The sequence below is a fragment of the Mandrillus leucophaeus genome, unplaced genomic scaffold (assembly GCF_000951045.1).
Source record: "Mandrillus leucophaeus isolate KB7577 unplaced genomic scaffold, Mleu.le_1.0 Scaffold124, whole genome shotgun sequence".
In the NCBI taxonomy this organism is placed as follows: domain Eukaryota; kingdom Metazoa; phylum Chordata; class Mammalia; order Primates; family Cercopithecidae; genus Mandrillus; species Mandrillus leucophaeus.
This window is the reverse complement of record NW_012100765.1, coordinates 5,117,607-5,140,887: the sequence shown is the minus strand read 5'-3', so window position 1 is coordinate 5,140,887 and position 23,281 is coordinate 5,117,607. Positions and strand designations below refer to the sequence as shown.

Genomic DNA, 23,281 nt, shown 5'->3' with positions numbered 1-23,281 from the left:
ATATTTTTAAAAAACATATAGATACATATTTTGTTTTCTATTTTCTATAACCCAAAGTATGTATCCTAAGTTCAAAACAATTTTGAAACCATGTGTCTAGCCCAACTCTTTCATTCTAGAGATAAGGACACCCAAATCCAGACAGGAAGAATGGCTCAGTCGGGGTCATATAGCGAGTCAATGGCAGAACCCGAAGAGAGGTTACCAGTCAGGCTCCGCAGGGCGAGCCCAGACTTCCATGCAGGGTGGCACTGCCTCCCTCCCACCTGTGCTCATGGGGGCTCTGGGCAACAACTGCAACACAGCAGCTCAGCAACATCTGAGGGTGTCGGGCTAAGCAGGGGCGAGGGAAACTGGCAGAAAAGACTAGCACACCGCTCCTTTCCCAAGTCTTTTGCCAAGTCACTTGGCCATTGCTTGTTTCATTTCTAACTCTTCCAGAAAGATGAACTTGAACAGCTCAGGGTGGGGGCTAGTTCTCCCATAGACAAGCTGCGTGTTTGGTACCTGGAGTAAGTGTTTACTGTCCTCATGCTTCTTTCTCACTTCTTCAGACTGTGTTTGGTGGTTTTCAAATAATCTCCGGGCCACGTTTCTCAGAGCTGCTGCTCCTGCTTCTCTGGAGGCTTCCAGCTAGAAAAAAGGTCACTATGCATGTTCTGACATTTACAACAAAAAACTTTAAAGGCAGAACAGTTTGATGGGCAATTAAGAACACCAAAGGTAAAACTATACCTTTTACAGCCTCATAGACAATGGATAGGAGAGAAGACACTGTTATTTGGTAAGAGGAAAATGTAAAAGGAGAAACTCCCCATTTAGAGGGGCTGTTGAAAAGGCAGATTTGCCATAGTCAAACCAAACCAGAGCTCTGTGCACAGTAATGCCCTGTAGTGATAGTCCTCACTGTTCAGATAACTCCATGCTGCTCTGTCAGCTTATACACTTATTTGCAAGCCTTTTATCATTAATGTCCATAACAGTGTTAAAAAGTGTATCTTCCTGAAATAGAAGGGGGACAAGGTTGAAGTATTGAGGACAATAATGCTAAAATGTCATGAATCTTTCCGGGATTTAACCTGAGGAAACAATCAAGAATGACTATAAAGATTTCCCTATCAAGATATTCATTGCAGGACTGCATATAAAATAAACCTTAAAGAAGAAAATCAAAAGCATTCAGCCGTAGACAAATTTAAAAAATATTGTGGCATTTGACTATGAAGGTTATAATTAATATTTATTAAATATGAACATACTTTTAAAAATGTATTGTGGATTGTGGTAAGAACACTTAACATGAGATCTACTAAGTGTGTACAGTACCGTATTGTGAACTATAGGCATAATGTTATGCAGTAGATGTCTAGTCATCTTGCATGACTGAAACTGTATAACTGTTGAACTTTTGTGAGATATTTTCAATGACAAAAGAAGCCTCAAAAATAAAACAGTGAGATATGATTTGTGAAATATAAAAATGCTTCTCTATGTAAGGGAACACACAGATGGACCTATGGATGTGTGTACACATCTCTCTGCTTTTACAGAGCCACCAATGCTAACAACCCATCCTATTAGCTCAAAGGCTCAAAACACAGAATTTGAAACTTCTAACAGTCATACCTTGATTTTCAATACTTCATTCTCTTTGTGCATTTCTAAGAGCTGTAGGTCTTTTCCTTTTATCTTTTTCATGAGCAAATCCAAACTGCAACAAGAAGGATCCATCTCAGAATCAGAGCCCTGTTGAAGGTTTCCACAGTGCTGAAACAGACAAATGAAAATCATAGACCTAACTGTCTTTTCCTCTACAAGCTTTGACAACAGTAATGATCATTTAGTATTACGTATAGCAAAGAGGCTTCAGGTCAGCATAAATAAACATCTTTTGAATCTCAAATATCAATGAGAAATTCTGGAGGCACCTGACTTCTATATTTGCTCAAATTTGAACAGATTCTTATATTGAAAGAGGTAGAATGACATTTTAACTTTTATATTTTCTATAGTTTCAAATATACTGACAAGTGCTTTTTAGGAGATAAATAATGTCCACAAGGCCAGACATTTTTAAAAAATCTAAGTTGTCGACATAATTACATTTTTGTTACATTGCATCATAGACTAACAGTCAGACCTAACAGTTACAATACATAATGGTCAATGTTTGGTGATGCTTCACTGTAATTACCTCATATTAAATTTCCAATCAGAGATATCAGAACTGAATGGCACTGCCATTATAACTTGATGTAAGGTCTAGCTTACTGAAAATACACTTGGAACATAAATATCATCTGGAATTGTGGCCCCACAGAGGTGAAAAAGAAATAATAAACCATCTAACTTAACCTGTCCATTTTACAGATGTAAAAACTGAGGACCAGGGCCCAAGTTTCTGCAGCAAAGGAGTGGGAGAGCTCCTGGCACAGCCTCTTGAATAGTTATTGTGTGCTCTTTCTCTTCTTTCAATTTATTTCAAAACGGAGAAACTATTCACAATTACACATACCCTACAATTATAATAACAACTTCTATTTGTTAAACACCTGTTATGTGCCTGCTCATCTTTTACATGTTTTACATACAGTCCTTTGTCTGAATACTGAAAACACTGGAAGGCACTAGGCCCTTTACACAGGTGAGGAATTTGAAGATGAAAGTTTAACGAACACACCTAGGGTTATACCTAAAATAACTGCCAGACCAGAATTAGAATCCCAGTTTGTTTAACAACAATATATATAATATTTTCACTATAATATAATAACTACGACTGTAGAAATAAACAACAAAAAGAACATAGTGTATGTGGATAACATCCTCCCTCACCATAACTCTGCCACAATTTGGTTTCTTATAGTCCAGACCCTAGTGCATATTTCTACTCTCCATATACAAAGTAGGAATTATTTTCTTTTTTAATTTGTTAAAGAATATTTGACAGAAGAAACTCTTGTAGAAGGTAGATTATCAGCAGTGGCAGATGGCTACAAAGATCATTGATCAGTGCTTTTCAAACTTCAATATGCCTATGAATTACTGGGTGATAGATCTGGTTAAAAGATGCAGATTCTGAATCAGGTCTGGGGTAGAGCCTAGATGCTCCGTTTCTAACATGCTCCCGGTGATGCTGCGCTGCTAGGACTGCAGACCACACTTGAGAGTAGCAAGGCCCCAGATTACTATGGTGAAATCTCTACAGGGCCAGAGGGCTGATGTTTTGATGCATGGTGGATCTGCTGACCTTCTGTGGACTGAGGTGGCTGAGGCAGACACACAGCAACACAATGTCATCAACATTACTAGGAAGCTCCTCCTATCTATGGTGGGCATTTGGTCCTCAATTTCCTTGGCCTATGGACAGCATTTGACAGAGGTGTCCCGCCCTGCTTCTGAAACCCTCTCCTCATTTGCCTTCAGTGACTCCTGCTACAGTGGCCTTGACAGGAGTAGCTTCAAACCACAAAAGGTGAGCAGATCAACCACACATCAAATCACCAGCCCTCTGGCCCTGTAGAGACTTCGCCATGATAATCTAGAGAGTACTCTCAAGTGTGGTCTACAGTCCCAGCAGCTCAGCATCAACAGGAGCTTGTTAGAAATGCAGCACCTAGGCTCTACCCTAGAACCTTGAAATCTCCTGTTCCTTCTAATCCACCAGCCTGATCTCAGTTTTCTGGGATGGTTCTTCTTCCTAACATCTCAACATTGGGAATGGGCATCTCAAGACTCAGTCCTTAGATCTTCTCTCATTTCTCTCCACACTCACTCTCTTGGTAAACTTCTCCAGTTTCAGAACTTTAAATACAATCCTTAAATGCCCAAAATCTCTACCCTGTATCCTGGACCTTCTAGCTCAGTCTTCTACCTGCAGTTCCTGAATCAGATGTTCAGCTGCCTATTAGAAGCCTCTATTTGGAGGTCTAAGAGGCAGCTCAACATAGCCCAAACTGAATTTTTTAATCTTCCCTATCATTCCTAAACATAAGCTTATTTTCTAGTTTAGAAGTACTTTAAATAATAATGGAAGCTAGTTATGTTAGTGTGGGAGGCTGAGGGTGATGAAAATGACTACATTTATGCATCATACCCCACGTTATGGTGGACTCTGTGGCCGTGCTTATAGTGGACAACACTGATGAAGTACACTTGGCTCAGATGTGGTTTAGCTTGGTGTCATCCAGGCAAAGCTAAGTGCAGATTGCTCGACCTGAGGTATATAAAGCTGATGTTGGGGAAGGGAGTGCGTTCAAGCTTATCAACTATTTATCTGACAAAGTCTTCACTCAACTCAGGCCTAAAAGCTTCAACTGTGTATGTCTATTCGTGTGGCCCACGTGAGACTAAAAGCTCTGCCTATCATTGGGAAATGTTGCTGTCATGAATCTTGGCTAGACCAACATGTTCTCATTTACTTTCGATAAGTAAGCCTTGTTTAACATATTCAAGTAAGGCCTAGCCATTCCAATTTGATCTCATAACATTTGTGGTTAAACATTTCACACATATGGCCATTAACATCTTTAGATATGCATGAAATATTTCAACACTCATCCTTTGAAGCTTCAATGAACTTAGTAATTGCCCAAAAAGTTACTTTAAAAAGTCTAAATGGCTTTATGCTAATCTTCTGCAGGAAATTATTACCTTTGTATCTAGTTTGTTATTTGTACTGTCATGTCTTATTTCATCTTTAAACATTTGGGTTCTGATCTTTTCCAGAGTAGTTCGAATCTAGAAAAGGAAAAAAAAAATTAATTCGTTTCAAAGGCATTTAATGCCGAAAGTTGTTTTCTCAATACCAGTTACAGGGTATCTGATTACCTAGAAAGTAATACATATATATTGATATCAGATTTAAATAACTGCCACCATCAATCTAACTTGCATTTAGGCTAATATTGTTTGGATTGCTGAAAGTAAGCATTTGGTCTTTACAACTCTTTCTTTTTTTTTTTTTTTGAGACGGAGTCTCGCTCTGTCACCCAGGCTGGAGTGCTGTGGCCGGATCTCAGCTCACTGCAAGCTCCGCCTCCCGGGTTCACGCCATTCTCCTGCCTCAGCCTCCGGAGTAGCTGGGACTACAGGCGCCCGCCACCTCACCCGGCTAGTTTTTTGTATTTTTTAGTAGAGACAGGGTTTCACCGTGTTAGCCAGGATGGTCTCGATCTCCTGACCTTGTGATCCGCCCGTCTCGGCCTCCCAAAGTGCTGGGATTACAGGCTTGAGCCACCGCGCCCGGCCTACAACTCTTTCTCAGACAAATCTAAAACACATCACTTAAGTAAATATTATCCCCCAAACAGTTATTATTTAGTAATTAGTACTTAATATTATTTAGTTTTGTTTTGTCTTTTTAGTAATTTAGTACTAATTTACTGTTTAGTAATTACTATAAAACAATTACTACTTAGTAATCACTATAAAATAATTACTATCTACTAATTACTACAAAATAATTACTACCTAGTAATTACTACAAAATAATTACTATTAAGTAATTACTACAGAATAATTACTGAGAGATCACATGCATTTATGCATGAAATATAAGCCCCATGTCTTGATGACCTGTGGAGTTGCAAGACACTCAAAGATGATGGAATTAATTGATCTGAGCAAGTTATAAACTATGCCAGAATTTGTCCATTATTTAATTAAATAATCCAAAAAGGTAAAATGTGAAATTTCTCTTTTTATTCAGTATCCTCTTAGATTATAAGACTGTGAGAGTAGGAGCGAGGTTTATACTCTAGCACATTTTTAAATTTTTTATTATTATAATTTTTTTTTTTTGAGACTGAGTCTCACTCTGTCACCCAGGCTGAAGTGCAATGGCGCAATCTCCACTCACTGTAACCTCTGCCACCTGGGTTCAAGTGATTCTCCTGCATCAGCCCCCCAAGTAGTTGGGATTACAGGCGCCCACCACCACGCCTGGCTAATTTTTTTGTATTTTTAGTAGAGACAGGGTTTTGCCATGTTGGTCAGGCTGGTCTCAAACTCCTGACCTCAGGTGATCCACCTGCCTCAGCCTCCCAAAGTGCTGGGATTACAGGCATGAGCCACTGTACCTGGCCTACTCTGGCACATTTTAAGTGCTTAATACATGTCTGTTGTAAGAAACAGTTAAGAATATATATTTCTTGTCAGCCATTATCATTTTGGATTCTCATAAGACTTCACACGTTTAATGAAGTGACATGCCAACCCGCAGTCACTGGCAATAGTTACCCTGAACTGTGAAAAGGAACAAGGTAACGAGAGGCACCAACTCAGCAGGAAATGTAAACATTTACTTGGGAACACGATCAACACTCGTGAAACCACTGGAAAACATTATAAAACAGTAGGAAATACAGTGGTGAATAGTGAGGGACAAATTAAGTGCTGATAGGTGTTCTGAACCCTCCTGGCCCATTATTCAATTTTACTGAGTGAGGAAAATTATTTTACTCCAAGCGTAGGAACAGTTTCATATCCTCAAGAGAAATGACTAAACATGGGTTTAAATTTCAGCTAGGAAGAGTGTCCTTTGCCAAATTAGAGTTGTTCCTTTACATATGTTCTATGGAGAGGGAAACAAAGTCCTCCAGCCCATATTGGAATTTCTCTTTAAAAATCATATCATACTAATGATTTCTGCTACCCACACACCTTTTTCACATACTCGGTTTCTTCAATAATGTGAGCGGATGTAGACTCATACAAGGCAGAATTATCTTCCATCTTATCCCTTGGCGGAATTTCTGTGGTCACTGTCACCGTTGTCATTGTGAATTCTGGCTTTAAGAAAACATAAATCAGCTAAGCAAAACAGACTGTTTTGATTGTATGATTATATGGTTCATAAACTGAAATAAGTTGTTTTATCACTATGGTGAAATATAGCAGAAAAGCTATAAATCATTGGTATCTGTATATAGTCATAAATCCAGGAATTAATTTAATATAAAGCCATATCATCTGAAGGAATCTTTACTTAAAAATTTAACATTTAAACAATCTAAGAAGGTAAATCTGAAATTTCTCTTTTTATTCAGTATCATCTCAGACTGTAAAAATCTAAAATCTCAGACTGTAAAAAGCAATGAGGTTTATAGTCTAGCACATTGTAAGCACATAATAAATGTAGAATTAACATGATACAATTATAACAACATTACGTTTTTGTGTGTGTGTGTGTATCTTCATACATAGTCCGTGAAGGCAATTTACTATTAGGAGAACTAATAGTAAGAGTCTGGAAAAACCCCATGCCAACAAGAAGAGGATAGATTAAATAAACTATCAACTGCTAAACAGTCATCACTAGGATGTATTATTATCTCATGAGAAAGCATAGAGCAGAACAGAATATATAATATCATATTTTCTACAAGAAGGGTAGGAAATAGGAATGGAAGGAAGAAATCTGTGTCTTAAGGTTTTAATACTAAACCACGTATATATTTTATCTAACTATGAAATAAAATTGACAGAAAAAGTAATCGTCCAAAATAAAGGTGAAATGAAATAAATTAAACAAATAAATATGTCTGTATATCAAGTTCTATAACCACAAGAATTATTCAAGTGATTAAGAATGACATACCAGGAACTACCGATCCCTGCTGTGCTATATTCTAAGAACAAAAAGAACAGCAAAACAATCTTGAACAAATATTCACTCATAATATTATTAGTGGAAATATTGGTATTGCTATTTTGAACTGCGAACTGTGTTTGTGTGTGTTTATGTACACAGGTTCGCACTGTAGAATAAAGCCAACAGGTAATTGTGTTAACATCATGAAGAATCAAGCTATTTAGCATAAAAGAAAAAATAAAATATAGAACAAAAATGTTAGGTGAAGCTGGATATGGTGGCTCACATCTGTAATCCCAGCATTTTGGGAGGCCAAGGTGGACCGATCACTTGAGGTCAGGAGTCTGAGACTAGCCTGGCCAACATGGTGAAACCTCGTCTCTACTAAAAATACAAAAATTAGCTGGGCACGGTACACGTGTGTAATCCCAGCTACTTGGGAGGCTGAGGCACGAGAATCACTTGAACCCAGGAGGTAGAAATTAATGATTTCTTTTCCTTAAAATAATATATATTCTACCTTTATTCACCGATAAACCTAGAAATAGTAGTGGTTAGCATCCCTCATGGCCAGACTGTAGTCTTTGAATATCATATCCTACTAAAAAGAAACTAGGACTTCTTGACTGATCCAGGTCTGGGGTAAGATATATGTAAAGTGAGCCTATAATTATTATTTACTATAATAAATAGTAAATAACCAATAAGTAAACTATAATAAAAAGCCCTGTGAGGTAGGATTATTAATCCTATGTTACTGATAAGAAGCCAAGACTCCACTCCCATAGCCTGAGATATCTGGTCATATCAGCAAGCAAAAAAGTGATCAGATACTACTTGAATAAGACACAAAACCCATCCTGAAGAAGAATGTCTGTGATGGATTGAAACTTATCAAAAATGTTAAATCCCTGAATTTATGATGACTGAAGAAAAACCCACAACATCACAATGCTCACTGTCCACCTTTAGAAGCACATAAAGCAAAAGCTCAATGCACATAAACCAAAAGTATACTAAAACCTGGCAAAAAAAAAAGAAACAAGCATTTATTATATGAACTGTATTTCATAGTAACCAAGTAGTTGATGAGGGAGAGTTTATTTATTGAATTCCAGCTAATAAATTCAAAAGGATTGATAAAATTAGAAAACCTATATTTTGCAACCCGTTATGAAGTAAAAAAACCTAAGCATCATCACTTAAAGCTAAAAACATTAGTGAATATTTAATGAGGAAACTTTAACCTGAGAGACCCCATTAATCAATCTTAACATAAATTAAGGATCTTAAGAGATACAGGACCAAATGCAACATACTATGTAAAGACGTTTTTTAGATTAACTGGATAATATATGATGTTAAAGAACTGTTGTAATTTTGCTAGCTGTGATAATTATGACATTCTTTAAAAGGATTGGATCTTTTAGTGATACCTACTGACATATTTGCAGATGACACTGTGTTACATTTGGAACTGCTTTAAAACTCAAAGAGTGAGGTAAAAGGAGATGGGGATAAAGATTAAAGAAGTTTAGCAAAATATAGATAACTACTGAAACTGGGTGACAAGTCTGTAGGGTTCATTGTATTCCTCCAAGTATTTTGGTTTTGCTTGAAATGTCTATAATAAATAGTAAATAACTAACAAGTAAACTATAATAAAAAGCCCTGTGAGGTAGGATTATTAATCCTCTGTTACTGATAAGAGGCCAAGACTCCATTCCCATAGTGACATTAACTTACCCAAGATGAAGTAAAATTAAGAGCTAAAACTCCAACCTTGGTCCTTTAGAAGTTCAGAGATGTTTCCATCATATTAAGACTGGCTTCCCTGGAGAGAAACAATAACAACAACAAAATATTTAAAATCTAACAATGACCTAGGCTGGAAGAAAACAAAGAATTTGCATATGTGAGACCATCACTTTGAAACAAGATCACTTCTGGAGACACTACAAAGTCCTTTAATCTTCAATGAAATTGACAGAATATGCCAAGAATTTTCCATTTTATTATAAATCCTCTTAGCAGCTATGGCTTCTATTAAATATTTGTTTCAGCAGAAGTTGATTTGGCAGCAGCAACTCTGCAAGTGTGCTTTTGCAAACTATGAGTGGAAGTACGTCTCTTACTGGGTCCTCTGAAGTCTCTTCCGGGATTAAGATATTGGTGCAAAACAACATTTAAATGCTTGAAGTAAGAGAAACACCCATAGGGTCAATACGCAGTACGCTTGGGAGCCAGAGAGAGGATGGTCAGGCCAGGGTAGGGGTCAGCAAACCCCAGCCTGGGAGCTCAATCTGGTTTCCCTCCTGTTTGTACAGCCCTAGAGCTAAGAATGGTTCTTACATTTTTGAATGGTCAAACAAAAAATCAAAAGAAGAATAACATTTCATGGTACATGAAAATTATATGAATTTCAAATTTAGTATTCATAAAAATGGTTGAAAAAAATCAAAGGATAACATTTCATGACACATGAAAATTATATGAAGTTCAAACGTAGTGCCCATAAATGAAGTTTTACTCTAATGCAACATGGCCATTTCTGTACATATCTTTTATGTAGCTTTGGCACCACAAACAGCAGAGTTCAGTAGTTGTGACAGAGAAAGTATGTGGCAGGCAACGCCTACAGTATTTCCTATCTGGCCCTTTACAGGAAACGTTTGCTGAGCTCTGGGTTAGGGCTTGGCAAGGAGTGGGGCAGGACCAGTGGGAAAATAGAGGCAAGCAAAGCAATCGATCCGGCCTGAGTTGGTTTTTTCCTCCAGTACAGTACCCTTGATCTACAGTCCCCTTTGACTGATTTACTTTCATTTTCCTTTTCGTATGTTATGCAGTGTGTACATTAACAGATGATAAGAGGCATTTTATCACAGGAATGAATCACTCTTTAGAATGAATCTGTCTGCATTCTCAGGCTCTTTCATAATTTGAAAATTGCATCGGGCCTTACGTCTTTTATCCTAAAATATACTCTCGTATGTACCTTTTATTCTTAAAATCAAGGAATTTTGTTTCTTGATCACTGATGTTTCTGAAAACTTCCCACCTTTTCCACTCACTGGTTGGGCCATGTTAAACAAGTTACATAAAATCTTAGTTTTCACTTAAATAGCTGTCAGATAGGGGTGATAACACCTAGAGATATGAAAATGAGGTTTTTGTGTGGTTTTTTTTAATGCCTGCTAACAGAAGGCACTCAATGGACAGTCACTGGCAATATTGTTACCCTGTTATTTTATATTATCAATAGCCACAGAAGACAAGCAGGGCAGGTAGTTCACCTCTATCTGGTTGCAAAGCTTTATAACTGTATCCATATGAAATTAAATTCCATATCTGTCTTTGGTTCAGAAAACTTTTGTACCCAGAGTCCTTGGTTTGTAGAAAGAAACCCAAGGGGAACATAAGCCGGCAAAGTCCAAATTGCCATATGGCATTACTATCCTGGGGAAAATCCATGTTAGCATTTTATTTCAGCCAGAAGTAGATTAAGGGGATAAAAATTTCAAAATAAATCACAATCGGTTAATTAAAGTAAGGAAATACTCTTCTTTGTCTTATGCTAGAGTGGATTGAAGACAGCTTACAGGTGGCATCACGCCAAGAGGAGGTATTTCCTAGACAAGGGCCTTTCAAACAGGGCTCCCAAGGAGGAGGTGGAGGGCTGCTGAACAGACAGAGCTCTGCCACCTCAACTTCAACCACAGCAGCTCTGCTTTGTTCTGTCACACACACTGAATTTTCCCATGAGGCTTTCTGTGAAGAAAGAGGGTTCCACAGCCGAAACAGTTTAGAGGCGGCCTGCCTAGTCTCATGGCTCCATTCTGCCACTCCGTACCTGTGTGACCTCTGTCAAGTCCCTTAACTGCTCTGTGCCTCAGTTTCCTTAACAGTAAAAGGAAAATAATATTAATTCTTAACAACAATAATCAATGTGGGGTTGTTCATGAGTTAATATTTGTCAAGCACTTACAGCAGCACATATAATATATAAGAAATTATTTGTACATATTTATCAAACAAGTACTTAAAATATGAAACCATTATCCACAATTAAGGCTGACAAGCAATCTGAGTGGTTTCCTTTCTTCCAGGAAAGAAGCAGGTTATATTTTAAATAATCTGCAGACTGAACTGGGCTATGAAGGAAAAATTGCTTTGGAGGACTTTAAGACTAGCAAATCCGTGGTACAAATTCCTTATTGCTAATGCACTGATTATTTATCAGTTTCCTCAAACAATGATGCTACCATCTAATGAAGAGTTTACAATCCACAAAGCAATGTACACATATTATTGTGAATTGTAATCCATATGATAAACCACCACACCCCCAGGCACCCAGGAGAATCTACCTGAACCTTGTGCTCTGGTTAATAACATGAGAACAGCAGAAGTTTTATACAATAAACACAAACAAGTGCCTGTGACGGGTTGAACTGTGTCCTCCCTCCAAATTCATGTTAAAGTCCTAACCCCAGTTCCTCAGAATGGGACCTTATTTAGAAATAAGGTTTTGCAGGTGTAATTAGTTAAGTAAACATGAGGTCAGGTACTGGAGTAGGGGCGATCCCTACTCCAATATGCCTGATATCCTTATGAAAATGAGCAATGTGGCGAGAGACGAGAACACCGAATGCCCTGTGAAAATGAAGGCAGAGATGTAGCGATGCTTCTATATGCCAAGGAACATCAACTATTACTAGCAAACCACTAGCAGGGGAGAGGCACGAAACAGACCTCGCTCACATCCCTGCAGACACCATGATCTTGAACTTCCAGGCTCTAGAACTGAGAGATGATCCATTTCCCTGTCCAAGCCACTCCGTGTGTGGTACTTTGTTAGAGCAACCCTAGAAAAAGATTACAGACACTGTTCATATTGTAGAGACTGTAACAAGGGTGTTTCCTTTCTTTACTTGACCCTTGATTCATTTATTGAGAGAGTAAATATTTACAGAAAGCCACTGTGTTAGGAACTGTGGTTACAGGGCTGAGCCAAAGACCATAGTTTCATAGGATTTTCAGTACAGAGGGAGAGATAGACATTAAACAAAGAGGTAAATATAGAGGGAGTCTAAGGGAGGCTGTGATGAGTGATTTGAAGAAAAGTCCATCAGGGGACTGAGGGTAAAAGGAGGTGCTGTTCTAGATGAGCAGTGAGGGAAGCTGATCTGAGGAGTTGGTATTTGAGCAAAAGATGAAGAAATCAAGTGCAAGCCGTGTGGCTCTCTAGGATCTAGGAGAAGAGAGTTCCAGGCAAATGGGAAAGCAAGAGCAGAGGCTGGCATGTACCTAGAGCAGTGTTCTGATTTTTGTTGTTGTTGTTTTTTGTTTTTTGTTTTTTTTGAAACAGGGTCTCACTCTTGTCCAGGTTTGAGTGGAGTGGCATGATCTCTGCTTACTTCAACCTCCGCTTTCTGGATTCCAGTGATTCTCGTGCCTCAGCTTCCCAAGTAGCTGGGATTACAGAGGTGAACCACTACACCCAGCTAATTTTTTTGTATTTTTAGTAGAGATGGGGTTTCGCCATGTTGGCCAGACTGGTCTTGAATTACTGGCCTCAAGTGATCCACCCACCTTGGCCTCCCAAAGTGTTGGGATTACAGGCATGAGTCATGGCACCCGGTCGCTAGAGTAGTGTTCTAAGGAAACCACGGCACACAGCAAAGTCTACCATTTTCTTTTCTTTTAATGTTGCAAGACCTTTTTCTTTTTGACCTAAACTTTTTGAGACTTTCAGTTTGCCTAAGGAGTTGTCTCCTTGGCCACATTAAAACAGGCTTAGCCGTTGCTATTACGTTGCCCCAGGATTGAGGCAAAGACAAGAGTGAAGCTGCCAGGTACTGCAAGGTGTAAACAACTGACCCCGGGTCAGCCCAGAGAAGGGGCAACAAAATCTGATTGACCACACAGAGGTATTCTCCACTCACATCTGGGGCCTGCTGATTGAAAAGCACTATGCTGGATGTCTGGCAGGTTTTGGCTAGCTAGTGCTTGAATCTCCTTCCCAGATATGCTGAGGCACCGTCTGTATGAGTCTTGCAGGAAAGGTCTCTTGTTCAGGCTCACTCCTTGGAGCTAGGGCATAGGGACAACACCTAGAATCAGCCAAATGAGAGCTCCCGCTGGAAGCGCAACTCAGGGAATGGCCATCTGGCTGGTTGGAGCTGGAGGCAGTGGAAATCCAGTCATTGTTCAGGAAAGGGAAGGGGTCTGTGACACACAGTGGTGCTTCAAGTGACAGCAAATTCAGTGGCAGTATCCAGTGGTCAGTGGCTAGTGGCTATGTCAGGAGGACCCTAACTCCTCATCCCACAACCTGATTTCACTGGTGTCCTAGTATATGAGATCCTCCCATTTTCCAAACCTAGTTTTTCAACATTCCCATCAATTCCAGTAGCTGCTCTATATCCTCTCAGTAAATTCTTCTTCTACTAAGTCAGCCAGAATCAATTACTCCGGATTGCAATGAAGAGCCCTGCTTGGTTTCAGTACAGTTTCTGAGTTTTCAGGTTTTCGTTTCCTGGTTCTAAGGGATTATTTGTTCATTTTTGATCACTATTTTATAGATCTTGAATATTAGAAACTGAAAAAGTAAGTTACTACAAAAGTGCCACAAGGATAATTTGGTTATATGAGGGAAAACAGCGAACATATCTCCAAACCTTTGATGAGACTAACTGTGCCCTGAATACTAAATAGCACACCTGTTCTGCAGCTACTTTACACAGCACAATGGTGACATCCAGTGTCAGCTGGCTAAATCTCAGGTGACTGTGCAGTTTACCTGAAAATGACACACAGTATACGAAAGACATGTATGTTACACTGTACCCAAGTTCTGTTTTCAAATAAGAATCTAAGCTTTTGCTAAGTAGAATTAATTTTATTCAACTGCATGCTACTCATTTGTATATCCACATATATTATAGCCAGTGCTACAGAAAATTCTTAGATATAAGATAAAAGCTATTTTGGAGGAAAAATGAAATATTGGTGTAAACACAATATACAAATACATACTATTGACAAAACATGTGCCACTTACCAAATAATTTTTCACGTATTGCCAAAATTAATCATTATGACACTGTGTTATAGTTATTATCTTCAGTGTGTGTGTGTATATATATGTGTGTGTGTATACATATATAATGCAATAAGGCACAAAAAAAGATGTAAGATTTTCAGGGTTATAAGAACCTCATCAACTGAACACAAATAGGTTGACCCCAAATTCAGATGTCTTTTTCATGAAATAGTCTATCCTCATAGTTCACTGGCATAATTTGAAGCATTGAAAAACAGCTGAAAGTTTCAGCCAATGTTCAGTTCAGCAACTAAACTGCAAAAAGGTGCAAAGCACACGCATCCCTTCCCATCTGGAGAAGAGTGGGAAGCAGGGGCCAGGATTTGTTAAGTGAGGACTGTATGCCCGGTAGGGTATGCTCTCTATAATACTTCTCACATATGCCCTGAGAGGTTGGCATTATTATTCCCATTTTGCAGATGAAGAAACAAGGCTCAACAACATAAACAAAGATAACTAGTTGGTGGCCATTGGATCCCAAGCCACGAGTTGTCTGGCTCTTTCTCAGGAGTCTGCTAGCTCCTTCTAACTTACCACTTTGCCTCCGCTACATTCTGAAGGAATTTCTAAGCTTCAACTTCTTGGGCCCAAGATAGCTGAAGAATCAAAGTTTTCCAAAGTAGGTCACTAAGTAACAGTCACAGAACTCCTGATGGGAGGTCCCAGGTGTGTCCCTCAGGAGCCTGAACAGATGTTGTTGTCCCAGTAGATTTACTCCATGAACAAAGGCAGTTTGGCTGCATGGCTTAAAAACAAGGGATTTGCACTCAGTTGTTCTGCCTACAAGACTCTGTTCCACTTCCTCATCAGCTGGGAGGTCCTGGAAAATGATTTAAACTTCCTAAGCCTCGGTTCCTCAACAGAAAAATTCAGATGAGAATGCCAACTTTCTCAGAGTTATGTGAGGATTAAATGAGATATTGCATGAAAAGTGCTTAATGGAGTATCTGACTTCATGCACATTAAATTAATATTGAAACATAATGTTTATACTCACAACTTATTGTGGACATTTGCTTGTAGGACATGATTTGAAAGTGTCAGTTCCCAAGCTTAGTTTTCCCCTCACAATTCCTTCCTTATCCCATCAGCCAATTGTTCCTCTTGACTTGAACTTCTCTATTAACAAGTCACCCCAAAACCTGATTAACACTTGCCAGTCAATAAAATATAAAAGGAAGCTGAGGTCAATGACATATGTCACAGTCACTTGCAACATTTACGTGATGTCCTTTTAGAAAATGTCATTTGTGGCTCTATAAAATACTTTAGAAGTGAAAAGCCCAGGAATTTATAAAATTCCTACAGTTTTCTGAGCTTGTCCTGGATTATTGTAGCTTGAACATAATTTACGTCATTTAAAAAACTATCCAACAAAGGGAAAAAGAGAAACCATAACAGTTCTGGTGACGATGTGGAACAGGTGGAATTCCTGTCTGTTGCTGATGGGGATGGAAAATGTGGAGCTGCTGTGGACAACAGCTTGGCAGTTTCCTATATAGTTAAATACATAGTATACAACCCAGAAACCCTCTGCCTTGGTATTTATCCAAGTGAAATGAAAAGTTATATTCCATAAAACCTGCACACAAACGTTCATAATTGCCAAACACTGCAAACAATTCAAATGTTCACCAACAGGTGAATACAACTCCTCATTAAGAAGGAATGGACCAGGCACAGTGGCTCACACCTGTAATCCCAGCACTTTGGGAGGCCGAGGCGAGCTGATCACCTGAGGTCAGGAGATTGAGAGCAGCCTGGCCAACATGGCGAAACCCCATCTCTACTAAAAATACAAAAATTAGCCAGTTGTGGCGGGGCATGTGTGTAATCGCAGCTACTCAGGAGGCTGAGGCACAAGAATCGCTTGAACCTAGGAGGCAGAGGTTGCAGTGAGCTGAGATTGTGCCATTGCACTCCAGCATGGGCGACAGAGTCTGACTGTTTCAAAAAAAAAAAGGAATGAATTACGGGATACACACAACAACATAGATAAGTGTCAAATGCATCATGCTAACTGAAACAGCCAAATTCAAGGGGTTACATATTCTATGGTTCCATGTATTTGACATTCTAGAAAAGTAAAAACTGTGGGAATCAAAAGGGATTAGTGGTTACTTGGGACTGGCAGTGGGAGACAGGTTGACTACAAAAGGAATACGTAGGACTTTGGGGTGGGGGAATATATCTTGTTAGTGATCATGGTTCTATGACTATAACAATTTCCCAAAACTTACAATACTCTACACTGAAAAAGATGAATTTGTACATGTTATTTAAAAAAATAGTGATCTGGCAGGATCTAGAAAAAGCAATGCACAATTGAGATTTCAAAATCCAAGAACCCCCACTGATTTTATCAGAAGTAACTGGAAGCCAAAATTAATTGGATTTGTTTTTCTTCATTCAAATTCTTGACCCCCAAAACAGTGTAAATGATCAAATATATATATCTCTATATATACACATATAGAGAGATAGATAGATAGCAATGGAATCAGTGTTGTTGAAAACAACAGGCAACTGGGCTGCTGATTCTAGCTCATGCTACGTGACTAGTCAATTAAACTTAGCATTCAGTATGACAGAAACAAGGAAAGCCTGTTTATTAAAGGTGATAAAGTAGAAGGAAATATATAATAATACATAGGAAATATAAGAATATTTCCAAGAAACTTTAAATCTAATTCATGAACCTAGAACTTTTTTTCTCATCTATCCATTCCTTTTCTAATAGCTTTCTAGATCACAATATGTTTTCATTCTTCATATTTGTCCATCTGCATATACACTGTTGGATCAATGATGAAAATGTCTACTTATTCAGGGTCTGAAACAGCCAGGACCTTACTTTTCTCTTTTCTTTTCTTTTTTTCGACAGAGTCTCACTGTGTCACCCAGGCTGGAGTGCAGTGGCTCAATCTCAGCTCACTGCAACCTCCGCCTCCCAGGTTCAAGCGATTCTCCTGCCTCAGCCTCCCGAGTAGTTGGGACTACAGGCATATGTCACCACACTTGGCTAATTTTTGTATTTTTAGTAGAGATGGGGTTTTACCATGTTGCCTATGACTGGTCTCAAAATCCTGACCTCAGGCGATCCACCCACCTCAGCCTCCCAAAGTGCTGGGATTACAGGCGTGAGCCACCAAGCCCAGCCATGACCCTACTTTTCATCAATACCGTCGCCCACCCTCCCACACCATGAAGATGTTTGACGTATCCAAGAGCAGCGTCCTACCAAATTCCAGGTGTTTATAGAAAGACAGAAGTGTCAGAGGCAGCCTCCCACTTTGGGTAAAACTAAGTTCCTTGTATCAGATCACAACAACGTAAGTGACCTCATCAAAATAAATAGCAGGTGCTTACACTTCAATACCAATCAAGCCTTCTTTCTCTTGATAAACCAACATAGCTTGGTGAATGTCTCCGCCCTAATCTGATCCCTGGAGTATTTGAAAGTGAGAATGATGAAGGTAGATTCCTGTAGATGGCAAATACTTCTTAGGAGATACTTGGTATAAAATCATCAGTATAAGGCTAAAAAAAAAATGCATTTGTTTTAGAATTTTAAAAATCCTTATCAAGGAAACAAAGGTGTATTACCAATCGAGATTGATTACTCCATCCAATCACACACAGATCATCAAAACAGTAGTAGTATTCTCACCTAGGAGTTTTAGGAAGTTGTTTTGACATTTCCAGCAGAAAAAAATGTGTTGCAATTGAAGACATTCAGCTTTGGAAAACTATATTATTTAACCTACATTATCTTCTTTTCAAATTGTAGATGTTAAAAAAAAATCTTTTGCATTCTAAATTGCCCATACAATAGACTTCTAAAGCTGGCCACAGTGGTTCACATCTGTAATCCCAGCATTTTGGGAGGCCAAGGTGGAAGGATTGCTTAAGGCCAGGAATTGGAGGCCAGTCTGTGTAACACAGTGATACCTCATCTGTGAAAAAAAAAATTTAATTAGCTAGGCGTGGTGCCACGTTCCTGTAGTCCCAGCCATACAGAAGGCTGAGGAAGGAGGATCACTTGAGCCCAGGAGTTTGAGGCTTCAGTGAGCTAGGATCCTGACACTGCACTCCCGCATGAGTGACAGAATAAGACCCTGTCTTGAAACACACATACACACAAAAACAGACCTCAAGTTATTTTGATGCTCTTTTTTTTCCCCCAAAAGAAACTTGCAATTTGAGTAGGAACTTAAAGGCATTCAGAGAGACACTGTCTTCTTTTTAGGCTCACAGAACTGACTAGATTTTTATAAAAGGATTTCTGTTCAACTACAGAAATCTCCCTAAGAGGATATTTAAGCATAAATTGTCAAACATGACCCGCCCCCACCCCCAAAATGCATTTGCCATAATAGCACAAAGGAAGGTCAATTCAGATAGATAAGAAAACAATTCTGGAGGGAAATTGCTATTCCAGTTTCCTGATTCCTAATAGTGGTATACCAAAAGTCAATGTTCTTGCAAAGTTAAGAAGTTCTTTTTTGTTTGTTTGTTTGTTTGTTTGTTTGTTTGTTTGTTTGAGGCAGAGTCTCGCTCTGTTGCCCAGGCTGGAGTGCAGTGGCGAGATCTCAGCTCACTGCAACCTCCACCTCCCAGGCTCAAGCAATTCTCTTACCTCAGCCTCCCGAGGAGATGGGATCACAGGCACACGCCACCACACACAGCTAATTTTTAAAAAAATATTTTTAGTAGGGAAGGGGTTTCACAATGTTGGCCAGGCTGGTCTCCAACTCCTGACCTCAGGTGATCCACCCGCCTCAGCCTCCCAAATTGCTGGAGAAAGTTAGAAGTTCAGACGAGTCTCGTTCTGTCACCCAGGCTGGAGTGCAATAGTGTAATCTCGGCTCACTGAAACCTCTGCCTCCTGGGTTCAAGCGATTCTCCTCCCTCAACCTCCTGAGTAGCTGGAATTACAGACGCATGCCTCCATGCCCGGCTAGTTTTTGTATTTTTAGTAGAGATGGGGTTTCACTATATTGGTCAGGCTGGTCTCGAACTCCTGACCTCATGATCCGCCCAGCTCGGCCTCCCAAAGTGCTGGGATTACAGGCGTGAGCCACTGTGCCCGGCCAAGTTAAGAAGTTCTTAATGTTGGTTTGTTCTCTAGACAGTTATACGCAGAAAACACCACTGCTTAATAGGAACCTGGTTGTTTAACTCTTGGCATTCATATTTCAAATTATCATAGAAGAGAGTCAAAGCACCAAATAAGAGGCTGGCTCACATCAGTTATTCTCACATTATGCTACCATGGAAGCTGCACCAACGTATCTGTTTTACCATGCAAATGTAATTGCATAAACGTCTACTAAATGGTGAACAAAATGTGGCATAGCCATGGCATGGAATAAACCCTAGTCAAGCAATAAAAAGGAACCAACTACAGATACATGTGACAACCTGAATAAATCTCAACAACTATTCTAACTGAAAAAAGCCAGATGCTAAAGACTATATATTGTACGATTCCATCTGTATGAAATGTCCAGAAAAGGCAGATCTAAACAGACACAATAGACTAGGGGTTGTCTGGGGCTGGGGTAAGAATGATGAGTGATTGCAAACAGGTGCCAGGGATGTTTGGGGAATGATGAAATGATATAAAATTGGATTGTGCTAATGGTTGCACCATTCAATAAATTTACCAAAAATCATTGAAACACTTAGATATATTTCATGGTACGTAAATTATATCTCCAATAAAGCTGTTAAAAAAAAAAAAAAGAAGGAAAAGTAAGAATAACTTGAATAAAGATGCTGTTTTCGTCCAGGGGGAAAATCTAATTATAGTCATATTTTTCTAATTTATAGCAAAAAAATAATTTAATGGACAGATTTTTTTTCCGTTTTAAATTTTTTGTTTATTAATTTTTGTCTCTAGATTATTGTCATCCATACTACAAGTTTAGTTTTTATTTAATTTGCATGAAATTGATACTTAGCTATTTTAAGTTAATATTTCATAGCATTAAGCCTGAAACACATGATTCCTAAGTTCTTCCCCAACCTAAACAAAAGAGAAAACCACTGACCAGAATAACACACAAGCTCCTCTATCATTTTTAGATTTGACTGTTTACATCAATTTAAGGAAATATGTGATTCGAAACTAATCTGGTTTCAGTCACGGTCGAAATTGAATGGATCATTGTGGTCTGTAAATCTATGGCCTTGACTTGGGGTGGCCTGGAGGACTCCAATGTAGTCAATTCCAGGAGGACAGAACTGTGTCTTGTTTACACTGGGCTGTGTTTGGCCCAGACCTTCTTCCCCTCCCATCTGGTTCTCTCACACAGAACACAGTGCCCTCAATAAATATTGTTTTAGTGATTACATGAATAGGCCCACAAATTTACAGATGCACCAAATAGTTTCTAAAACTGAATGTACACACACACACACACACACACTCTCTCTCTCTCTCTCGTTTTCCAAACCCACATAAATGGCTGTTTTTGTGCTTAGTAAATGACATTCATTTAAACATGTTAGTAAATTCATGGTAAAATTTTGCCATTATGAAATATTTTCAGTCAATAAATAGCCATATAATTTTGATGTAAATATCTCAGTTCAAAAGATGAGAAACTACTACTTTAAAAGACTTACATTCCCACCAAAATCTTCAGTTATTTCCCTTTTCAGTCATTATTCCAAGCAAACATACACCTCATTTTTTAGCTTTGTCTAAATCTAGCTTACGTTTTTTAGCTGTGGCCAAAATTTGGATTACAACTCACCTTCAGTGTTGAGCACACTGTAAACAAATAAGCTAACAAATAACATGCCTATCCGTAATTCACAAAATAGCATCAGTATTAGTTTCAAAAGTCTCTTTCTAGTTAGGACAAGGGATCAATTTATTTTGTAAATAACAAGAGGTAAGAACCTTCTTATGACGTTGGCCTTGTGACGTCAGCCTGGGTCCCAGGAAGTATAGTTGTTTTCATTCTTTCTGTAAACATTTGAGGAACTACACGGGGACACTCCCTGCCTTGGGCAGAAATTCCTCTGTGTCAAGGGCCTTCACTCAAACTGGGAGTGCGGTGGAGAAGGGAGTGGGCAGCAGGGGAAAAGCGTAACAACAGCACCAATTGTGTCTGCCAGGGTACCTGACACTCCTGCCCAGCTCACATTTCAGGAAAACCGGACTTCAGTAGCTCTGAATATTTAATAGCATTAGGTAAAATCAAAAGGACAGATTATCTCCTCTCTATCACAAACACAGAATAATTCCTTTTTGTATTCTGACACTTCAACCGATCTATATACACCAAGAAAGTAAAAGAGGTTTTGATTCCTAAAATAAAACAATTAGAATATAATGGGGAACAGACGCAGCTTCAGTTAGCTTCAGGGCTTGTTGCTTTTTCTGATCCTTACATTCAATTTTGTCTTCACTTCCAAAAAGGCTGAAAATTCACAGCTATGTTATCATCCAGTCTAAAAACTACACCTGCACGGTCCCATACTAGTCTTTAGTAAGATAAGTGTTCCTTTGTCTAGCTGCCTAGCACTCTGTAACTTCCAGCTCTAAAATCTCATGATGCCTACTCAACATGAAGGAAACGGTCAAGCAATGGGCTGTTCTTTTAACTACACCTGCAGCTGCCGAAGCCCCGGCAAATGAATGAAGACAGCCACCCTCATTCATCTCTGCTGTTTAAAAAACACGAGCGCAGTGACCTGTCAAAGTCATCACGCTGGAGTTCCCAGGTCAGGGCGTTTACCGCAGGACTTTTCTGCACAGCCTCTGAAATTAGCAGGCAGAAATCGCGGGGACCCCTGACAAACGGATTGTATAACAACAACCTAAATAAATAATCAGGTGTGCGCCGGGTTAAGTAGGGGTTCCTCTCTGAGGAAAAAAAGTAACTCTTCCCAGTGGAGAAGAAACTTCTCGCCCAGGAAATTCGAGCCCAGAACCGAGGTTTTCAGGAAGGATTACCTCTTCACCAAGGACCCTTTTACAGGAAATGTCTTTGATGCCAGGAGCTCCGCTGGGGAAGCCGCTGGAAAGGCACCTGGACACCCACATACCTGGAGGGGATGCGGGGGCGCGCCGCAGGGACCGGGCCCGAAGATCCCTACCTTCGGACTCGCCTACCTTGGGGGGCGCCCAGCCGGCACGGGGTCCCGGTGCTGCTCCTCCCCTGGGTGATCGGGCCCTGGGGCCAGGGTCGGTTGCCAGGGTCTTGGGAGTGCAGCCGCCACCGCCCGCAGGTTTGGCTCCGCCCCGCGGGGCGCGCCCAGGGCAGAGTCCGGCGCCGGTGAGGCTCCGGGGAGGAGTCGCGGCTGGACGCGCCCGCCCATCGCGGGAGAGCCAGGCTGTGACCCTCACACCCCTCGCTAGGGTGCTGTACAGGCGGGTTGGGGGAGGGGATCGGCTGCTGCTTTTCAAGAAGTTTCTATTTGCACCCTAAGTTTATAAACTTTTTTGTTTTTTAAATAATTTTTGATTTTATTGTTTTTAGTATAAATTTATGGCGTACAAGTGCATTTTTTTGTTGTTTTTTTAAAAAACTTTCTTTTGGAACTAAAAAAAAGTTGCAAAGATA

At 39.6% G+C, this 23,281-nt stretch overlaps 1 protein-coding gene across 3 annotated transcripts in view; it reads right to left on the bottom strand.

Annotated features, from left to right (window-relative positions):
• CCDC68 (coiled-coil domain containing 68) overlaps nt 1-23,003 on the bottom strand; it is a 61,015-nt gene extending 38,012 nt beyond the window's left edge. Inside the window, exons 1-6 of one of the 3 annotated variants that reach the window (XM_011971735.1) lie at nt 22,831-23,003; nt 9,341-9,428; nt 6,664-6,792; nt 4,654-4,740; nt 1,627-1,767; nt 508-633 (exon numbers count right to left, since the gene is read on the bottom strand). In XM_011971735.1, the coding sequence (XP_011827125.1) occupies nt 508-633; nt 1,627-1,767; nt 4,654-4,740; nt 6,664-6,780 (471 nt within the window). In that variant the 5' untranslated portion in view covers nt 6,781-6,792; nt 9,341-9,428; nt 22,831-23,003. Of the gene's footprint in view, nt 1-507; nt 634-1,626; nt 1,768-4,653; nt 4,741-6,663; nt 6,793-9,340; nt 9,429-21,463; nt 21,536-22,830 lie in introns of those variants that run through there. The other 2 variants (XM_011971733.1, XM_011971734.1) reach the window with 2 other exon arrangements.
• Between the last annotated feature and the right edge of the window lie 278 nt (nt 23,004-23,281).